At 58.6% G+C, this 8974-nt stretch overlaps 1 protein-coding gene across 3 annotated transcripts; it reads left to right on the top strand.

Moving 5' to 3' along the window:
- The first annotated feature begins 1210 nt into the window (after positions 1–1210).
- On the top strand, positions 1211–8539 carry TULP1 (TUB like protein 1). Of its 3 annotated transcripts, XR_008434747.1 has the most exons (11): positions 1211–1281; positions 1541–1645; positions 1755–1889; positions 2069–2163; positions 2377–2553; positions 2907–3019; positions 3496–3604; positions 3800–3898; positions 4260–4431; positions 5241–7067; positions 7195–8539. XR_008434747.1 is itself a non-coding variant. In XM_053964000.1 (10 exons), the coding sequence occupies exons 2-10, from the start codon at positions 1600–1602 to the stop codon at positions 5372–5374; spliced, it is 1077 nt and encodes a 358-aa protein (XP_053819975.1). In that variant the 5' UTR covers positions 1211–1281; positions 1541–1599; the 3' UTR covers positions 5375–8539. The 3 variants fall into 3 exon arrangements, 2 of the variants coding, with proteins under 2 accessions (XP_053819975.1, XP_053819976.1); XM_053964000.1 differs by having other exon boundaries at positions 2072–2163; positions 5241–8539; XM_053964001.1 differs by having other exon boundaries at positions 2380–2553; positions 5241–8539.
- The last annotated feature ends 435 nt before the right edge of the window (positions 8540–8974 follow it).

The following is an 8974-nucleotide window of genomic DNA, read 5'->3' as shown; positions in this document are numbered from 1 at the left end:
GGTAAGTCACACATCAGAAGGTGTCAGTGTGTCCCTGTTCCAGAGCGTGTCCCCTGCTCCCGTGCTGGGCTGGGGAAAAGCCCGGCTGCATCTCTGAAAGGAACCCAGTGCTGTATGAGCAGGGGGTGCCTGGTGAAGGGAAAAGGTGTTTAAGGCTGGCACCACCTCTGCAGCACCGTCCATGAGGGCAGAAGCTGAAGAAGAAGAGGCAGGAGCCTGGGCTGGAGCCCGAGGCCAAACCGCGGCGGCCGCGGGTGAAGAAGCCGAGTGAGGCAGGGGCTGCAGAGGAGCCTCCAGCCCCGGCACAGGGTGAGCACAGATCTCCCACAGCCCCCATGGAAATGGGGGAAATGGGGTGCCCCATCCCGCACCTGAGGCGCTCTCCATCGTGAGCATCTCTTGAAATGCGCAGGGGTGAAGAAGGTGAGGAAGAAGAAGGAGGAGAAGGGGGAGGAGGAGAGCGACAAGGACCCTTCCTCTAAATTCACCAAGGAGCCTCGGAAGAAGAAGGAAAGCCTGGCTCCCCGCTCCCAAGTGCCCAAGGGCTCCAAGAAGCCACAAGGTGCGGGGGCAACACCCAACCCCTCTGCAGACACTCGCTCGTGGCACCTCGTGTCCCCCTGTACCATGTCCCGATAGCGCCGTCGGTGCTCCCAGTGCCTGCTGGGGCTCTGCTGGGGCTCTGCTGGGGCTCTGCACATCCCCGGCAGAGTTTTTTGGCTAAAACCCAGCTACGGACCTGGGAGAAACGGGGATGTGGCAGGGGACCTGCGCTCATCGCCTTGGTCGGGGAGTTGGTATCGAGGGGGAGAGTGGGAAAGTGGGCAAGGGGGGGGTGACACACTCCCTGGGTAGGTGGCACTGAGGTCCCCGCACACTTCTCCGGAGCGAAAAGCGGCTCCGCACGGCGAGGCTGCGGCCGCGAGAGAGCGCTGTGGCCGCGGCCGCGGAGCCCGGCGCTGGACCCGGCCCACGCCCCGCAGGACAGCGCGGCCGGGCCGGCTCCGGCTCCCTCGGCCACCGCCCCGCGGGGACAGCGAGAGCGGCCGCTGCCGCCCAGGCACGGTCCCTCCTCGCTCACCACGAGCCCGGGGTCCCCCGCTGCCAAAGGACGTTGTGTTGGCTGACGCCGTGGTCACCTCTGGGCAGAGCCGGCTGAGGATGAGGACGATGAGGAAGAGGAAGAAGAGGTGGAGAATAAAAACCCGCCAAAAAAGCTCAAGAAGAAGCTTCCCAAAGAGCCCCTCTCAGGCGGGGGGGAGAAGAAGCTGAAGCCGAAGGGTGAGTGCCCAGGGGACAGGGATGGCTTAAGCCCAGCTCTGGTGCCTCTGGGATCTGTCCTTGCTGGGACGAGGGAAGTGCCTTGCACCCCGTTACTGTCCCGGGAGGCTCAGGGGGCTGCAGAGCCATCGCCCCCTCCCCAAGCGATCTCCCCCCAGCTCAGCCCTTGCTGCTGCTCTGACCCTGTCCCCTCCTTGTCCCCACTACTGCCCGTTCCCATCCCCTGCCTGGCTGGTCACCAGCTCCTCTGTCCCAGCAGAAGACAAGAGCGACCCTGACAGCAAAGCCAAATCTGCCAAAAGCACCAAGAAGGAGCCAATGTCTGTGTTCCAGGTGAAGAAGGAGAAGAAAAACAAGAAGAAAGGTATGGGACGAGCAGGAGGAGGTGGCAGCCAGTCCTGCTGCCTGATGGCATCACCCTGAGCCAACAGCCCCCAGAGTTGTGTGACCATGTCCCCCCATGTCCCTCACAGCCACCACCAGCAGTGATGAGGAGGATGATTCCGACTCCAGCACCAAACCCATTAGGTCAGAGAAGAAGAAAAACCCAGCATCCCTCTTTCAGACTGGTGGGGACCCCCCAAAAGAGAAAAAATCCAAAAAGAAAGGTGAGAGCCCAGCACTGGAGGGTGGTGGGTTCTGACAAAGCTTCTGGGGGTGCAGTGAGCTTGGCCATGAGGAGGGGGTTACAATCACTGATGTTGGCACGGGTCTATGCTGAGCTTGATTTTGGGGCTCAGTGGAGTCAGGATCTTCTCCCTTCTGTGTCCCCACCTGTTCCTGCCAGCAGTTCCTCCCAAAGGGGCTGAGAGTGAGGAGGAGACCCCAGAGACCCTGCAGAAAAACTCCAACAAGAAGGGGAAAGCAAAGAAATCAAAGAAGGTACAAAAGAACCCTCAGAGCCATGGGGAACCCCTCAGGGTGGGGGAAGAGCAGCTCTTCCCCTCAGGGCAGGTCAGGAGGTTTGCAGCACCCCCCAGTGACACCAGAGTGTCCCCAAAGCCACCAGCCTCAGAGGCCAGGGGGGATGGATAGCAAGGAGCAATTCAGTGGGGAAGGAGGGGGGCTCTGGGATCACCATCCCCTCTCACGCAGCAGCAGAAGGAGGAGAGGCCCCCGTCCCCTGTCATCGAGGTGGACAACCTGGAGGAGTTCGTGCTGCGGCCGGCGCCGCAGGGAGTGACCGTCAAGTGCCGGGTGACACGGGACAAGAAGGGCATGGACCGGGGGCTTTACCCCACCTATTACCTTCACCTGGACAATGACAAGAAGGTGATTTGGGGTGGGGTCATGGAGACCCCTGGGGCTCTGCATCCATCCCAGAGAGCACCCTCAGGGTTTGGGGGAATGCTCGCCTGCATCCCCCTGTGCTGGTGCATCCTGAATGAGGCTGCTCCTCTCTCCTGCAGTTCCTCCCAGGAAATGCCCCTGTGGGTGGTGCCTGGGAGGATGAGCTAACAGTGGCTAGAGAGCCGTGCTAAAGCTGGGCTGGTCTGGTCTCAGCCCCATAATGCAGACAGTATTTTGGGGATCATCTTCATGACTTGCTCAAGGTCATGGCAGTGACAGCAGTGGCGATGGCAGTGGCAATGTCCCGTTCCCACACGGTCCCACTGCTCTACCAGGTGTTCCTCCTTGCTGGGAGAAAGCGTAAGAAGAGCAAAACCTCCAACTACCTCATCTCCATCGACCCCACTGACCTGTCACGGGGTGGAGAGAACTTCATTGGGAAGCTGAGGTAGGAGCAGAGCTGGCACCCCAGTTTGGTGGCACCCCATTTCTGCAGCACCCTCTTCCCACTCCATGGCTTACAGGCTGTCCCAAGCTACAGCTGGCACAAACAGGAGGTTAAATTCAGCGTTTCCCACTGCCGTGTCTGACCTGAGGAGTGGTAGGGGGCTGAGAGGGGAAAACAAGCTTGGCCGGTTCCTCCCAGCAGACAGGTCATGGCTAGAAAAGGTGCCTGGCAAGTCCCAGCCTGCACTGCCAGCAGCCACACAGCAATGCTGGGGGTCCCCGTGGTGGCAGCACCCTGTCACACCCCGATTTAGGGGTTCCTTGAACCCAAGAAAATCACTGAAGAGTGGGAAGGTCGGCATTGGTGGGGAGCAGCACCGGGGGTTTGCAGCCAGACCAAAACTGAGGCTGTGCCTGGAGAGGGGTGGTGGGGACTCAGTGGCATCAGCCACGGCCATGTCCCACCCTTGGCTGCAGATCCAACCTGATGGGCACGAGGTTCACCGTGTTCGACAACGGCGCCAACCCCGACAGGGCCAACGCTGACTGGTCCAACGTGCGGCAGGAGCTCTCGGCCGTGGTCTACGTAAGAGCAGCCACACAGGGAGCCCCTTCCTGGCTCTCCCAGGCAGGGAGAGAGGGGTTCCCGCCCTGCACCCCTTCACTGGGGCTTGCAGACATGTGGGGTGGGCTGGAGCAACCCCCAAGCCCTCATTCAGCCCCCATGAGAGGCTGTAACCCGCAGTGGTTGCTGGTTTTAGGGACAGGGTTTCTCTTGCAGGAGACCAACGTTTTAGGGTTCAAAGGCCCCCGGAAGATGACTGTCATCATCCCTGGGATGAATGCTGACTGTGAGAGGGTGCCCATCCGGCCCCGGAACGTAAGTCAGGGGCCAGACTGGGAGAAGCTCCTTGGGAGCCGGGTTTGCTGGGCCAGACTGGGAGAAGCTCCTTGGGAGCCGGGTTTGCTGGGCCAGACTGGGAGAAGCTCCTTGGGAGCCGGGTTTGCTGGGCGCCACCTTGGATTTTACCCATCTTGGGGCATGGAAAGGCTTTCAGGTGTCCCTGAAATTCAAGGTGTCCCTGGGAGGTGGGAGATACGGTGTCTGTTTTTTTCTCCATGATAGATCCCATTTCCAGGTGGGTACTGCTACAGAGCATCCCCCAGGCAAGCCACAGGAGGTGGCAGGGCTCTGGAGGGGTCACCCCAACTCTGCTCCCCTCCCTCTTGCCCCTCCCCAGGATAACGACGGCCTCCTGATGCGATGGCAGAACAGGAACATGGACAACGTGATCGAGCTGCACAACAAAGCCCCAGTGTGGAACGACGAGACCCAATCCTACGTCCTCAATTTCCACGGCCGGGTCACCCACGCCTCCGTCAAAAATTTCCAGATTGTGCACAGCAGTGACCGTAAGCTGGGACGGGGGTGGGATGGGACAGGGCATAGGGTGGAGGAGCACTGCCTCATGAGCTGGCCCCAGCACCCACTGTTTTTGTTGAAGTTTAGTTTTTTCATGCTCTGGAGTCCTGCCTGCCTTTGCTGGAGCTGGGATGAAGGCAGACAGGACTCCCTGCAGGAGCTGCCCTTGCGCCCTGGCGCTGGCAGGGGCACCGTGTGGGGCTCCTGTTGCCGGGCAGATTTAGGGCAAGGACAGATCCTGTGGGGTGCTGAGCCCCCAACACACTCCAGCCACCCACTCAGCCCCGAGCATTGTGCCCAGCACACACCCCACCCTGCTGGCAGGCTCACCCTGGGGTGCACTGTGCCTTGGGGACAGTCCCTCAGGGGTGGCAGCAGCTCTGCCTGGATGCGGCTGCTCGTCACCTGTCCGGCGCAGTCAGAAGCCCTTGGCCTCCGGGGTGTTGGGTTACGGGACAGAAAAAGCCTCTTGAGGGCCCCTGGTTATTTTTACAGATTTCCTGTCACCCGCCCTCCAGTAGCAGCGATCCCACGGTCAGGGGGGGGGTGGGGTGAGTGGGGTCCCTGTCCCTTGGGGGGCTGTGGCACCCAGGGAGGGGGGTGCCGGAGGGACCAGAGGGTGCCATGGGAAAATGATGCTCTTTGGTGATCTGTGCTGCAGCACAGCGCAGGAGTCACAGGCCGGGTTTGGGTGGGGGTGCTCGGGCAGCTTCTTTGGGACGCTGCGGCGTGGGCTCGCCGGGGGAAGGCAGGCTGGGTGCGCAGGTGACAGCCCAGCAGCTCGCCCTCTCTCCCGCAGCTGACTACATCGTGATGCAGTTTGGGCGTGTGGCCGATGACGCCTTCACCATGGACTACAACTACCCCCTGTGCGCCGTGCAGGCCTTCGCCATCGCCCTCTCCAGCTTCGACGGGAAGCTGGCCTGCGAGTAGCTCCTGCACCGGGACCCCCGGGGCTGCCCGGAGGATGCTCCTGCATCCCTGTCCTCTTCCGCTCCCTGCGTTTCCACCTTCTTGCAGTCACGGCTGTTCCTGGGGTGGTTCAAGGCACCTGGTGCCCGCTGAGTGCTGTGGGATGCTCACCCAGCTGCAGCCGCCCTTTCCAGGCAAATTCGGGGCAAATCGCTGGGCTGGGGTGATGGCAGAGCCAGGCTGGAGGTATATTCATATTCAGCAGATGAGGCTGACTGCAATCCCTGTCTCATCCCTTTGGACTCAGATCCTGGAAACTCATCCACCCTCCCCTGCTTTTTTTTTGTTGTTGTTCTTGGGTTTTTTTTTGTTTGGTTTGTTTTTGTTTGTTTGCTCTGGTTTATGCTCAGTCTCCCAGTGAGAAGGGGGTAGGTGGTCTCCTCACTTTGTGTTTCCTCATCCCTGGCCGCATGCAGGTGGGCTCTGCCTAAGCTCCCAGCAAAAGCCCCCATCCCAGCTCGTTGCCCACCAAGCACAAAGCCCCTCTTTTGTCCCATTTTGCCCTGGTGTGAGTGGATGCCTGGTGCCCATGGTGTGTTTGTACCCACTGGGTCTCACCTCACTGCCCAGGAATTGCTGGGGATTTGGGTCCCTAAGAAGCAGCCTGGCACCAACAGCACACAGGCACGTGCCGAGGGGTGACAGTGCCAGCAGAGGAGGGCTGGCAGGCACGTGAGGCAGAGCTTGCATTGCTGGCAGGTGGCCCAGCTGGGTCAGTGCTGCCAGGAGAGACCTGGAAGAGAAAACTCAGGGTGCACCAGGAAGCAGTGGGGTGACTCATGAGGTGTGGTGCGGTGCTGAGTCACGCTCAGCACCCAGACGGGCCCTGCTGAGCTCCCCGTGCCCTCAGCTCCTGCTGCCCCTTCACTCTGCGATGCCCCTCCAGACCTCACGTGCCCCAGGTGTCCCCACAGCTGCCTCACTGGTGCTCTCTGCTCGTGAGAGGTGGTGGACAGAAGGTGCCGTCCCCTGTCTCAGACCGGTGGGGAGATGCTGAAGAGAGGCAGCTCACTGGGAGCAGGACAGCTCATGCCCCCAGTTTCACCTGTTGTGGGGTGAGGATTTGGCTGCACAAACAAATCTGATTAATTCAGCGGTGAGAAAAGCGAGGACGTGCCAAGGAGCCCTGAAACACCATCCTCAGCTCTCTGGTGCTCTTTCTCACCTGCTCAGCTCACACACTGGCTCCAGAACCATGTGGGATTCCCTTCCCAGGACACAAAGGGGGTGGTGTGGGCCCCCCAGGTTAATGCAGCTGAGAGGGAGCTGCAGCAGAAAGGCTGAGGAGCGGATGGATGAGATGGATGTGATTGTGCAAGAGGGATGCTCATCCTCTCTGGGCAGTGTCGCAACATCACAGGCCGGAGCCTGGAGCTCAGGACAGTGACAGGGGCACCGTGAGCTGCTGGGCCAATGGTGAACATCTGCTCCAGTGGCTTTGCAGATGGGAGTGGAGATTTTCCCCAGCTGTATGAATCTAGGCTTCATGATTCTTGGGCAGAGGCTCGTGGTGAGGCAGGCAGAGGTGGACAACTTGGGGACAAGCCAACCCACGTGGGACATCATCCATTACCCACACAGCGAGCTCAGAGAACATCTTGTGAGCTAAAGGGAGAACCAGCCACAGCAGTTCAGGGCCAGCGTCCCTGACGAGGTATGGCCAGCAAATGTGGGGAAAGCAAGAGCTTTCTGCCCAAATCCAGCCACAAACCCAACATCTGTTTGAAATCGGGACGAGCTCAGCTAACGGTTGAGCTAATGCTTGTCCCCATTTCCTCCAGTGCAAGGAGAAAAGAAGCAGCCGTGAGAGAGAGAGGGGTTTGGGCTCCCCATATTCTGTCTGCTGATATCCCAGCTGCTCCCCAGGTTGATTCTCCCTCCCTTCACCCAGAAAGTTTCCATTTTCCATTTGCCCATTGTTGCTTGCAAACCCTTCACGTTCCCTGGCCCGTCGCCCATGGCAGAGCAAAAATCCCCGTCCTGGGTGTCCCATGCAGTGTCACCCAATGTCAGAGCAGCCACTGCATCAGCCGCCCACCCGAAATCCCTCTTACAAACCCTCTAACGCAAACCAACTGTGGCAGAAGAAACAAATGAAAGCAATTTAATGGGGCGATGGATATTCGGGCCCTTTGTTTGCGCTGGCTGTTAACACCAGAGGAGATGAGGGATGGGAGCAGTTGAAATGTGTATCTACTTTGGCCGGCGGAAAGTGTGACGGATGTGCCGCCAGACCAATGGCTGAGGATGCTGGGGTGTGCGTGGGTGTGAAAGGAATGCTTGCTGCAAGAAAAGATTAAAAAAAAAAGAAGAAGAAAGAGCCTTATCAATGGTGTTCGAGTCCAAAGTGTGTGTATTCCTTAGAGAAAGGGTTTCCTCAGTCCCCAGGGATGATGTTTTCCCTGCAGTGTGAGACTTTGAGGTTTCTGAAGCTTCGTTTTAGGGGTGCTGGCTTTGGGCTGGTGCTGTAGGCATGGATTCAACCCCACAAAGTGCTCGTGCAGGGGCACAAGCATGGCCAGTGGCCAGAGGCGACTGTCGTCAGCTCCTCAAGGGAACCCCCTGGGAAATGCGTTTTATTTTTGCAGAGGTGCTTATAAGGCAAAGGGGAGGAAAAAAATAAGGCCCCACCTCGCCGCTGAGCAGCACATCCCAGCCAGGACCAGTGTCACTGCAGTGCTGGCTCTCTCCATGGCTCATCCCCATCCCGTGCTGATGAGTGGAAAGCTGCTGGCCCGGAGCTGAGCAGGAAGGTGGACGTGGGGGCTCTTCTCCAACCACTGGCTTCTCCCTCTTCCGCAGATCCTGGGGCTTGGGGGGCTCCATGCACCCAGCTCTAAGCCCTGCTCTCTTGGGGGGGCTGACAGATATTTCCGTGGGTTCTGGGAGGCAAATGCCCCACCTGGAGGGCAGCCTGAGGAGGGAAGGGCTGGTACATCCTGGGGGCTGTGGGAGGGGAGACCAGCACTGGGAAACTCCTTGTCCAGCAATGGAAGGGCTGGAGCTGTTTGCTTCCCAGCGAGCTGCCATGGCCCCAGCCCTGGGGGATCTCTCTCCAGCTTTGAAGTGGCAATACTTTAATTAATTAAAGAAGTGATTGTGATGAGGTGTTCTTCTCTTCCCTCCCCCTCCCCTTCTGTTTATTTGGTGACCTTTTTTAGAGGGAAAGGCAAACTGATTGCTGCTTAGCTCAGCTGTAGCTTTGCAGGATGGGCTCCTTCTCACTGCAGCAAGCGACAGGCGGCAATGGGAAAGCCAGTATTTTTCAACTGCTTTTTAAAAGGAGTAATTTTTTAATTAGTGAATCCATTCTGGAGAAGTGTTGGAGTTTTACAATGTTGTAGCTGTTCTTGGTGTCTTGCCTAGACTTGGATGTTCTGGCCATAAGAAAATATTATTTATGGCGTTGCAGCTTGCAGCTCTTTTATATTATAATTTGAGAAAGGAAGTTGCTGTTCCCACCAGTGGACAAAAAAATAGCAGAAACAAGGACTATGGACTTCTGAAGGAGGAAAATAAATAAAAATTAAGAGGCAGAATGGAAACAAACCACTGAGCCAG

The sequence above is a fragment of the Vidua chalybeata genome, chromosome 24, assembly GCF_026979565.1.
Source record: "Vidua chalybeata isolate OUT-0048 chromosome 24, bVidCha1 merged haplotype, whole genome shotgun sequence".
NCBI lineage: Eukaryota > Metazoa > Chordata > Aves > Passeriformes > Viduidae > Vidua > Vidua chalybeata.
This window is presented reverse-complemented; position numbering and strand designations above follow the sequence as displayed.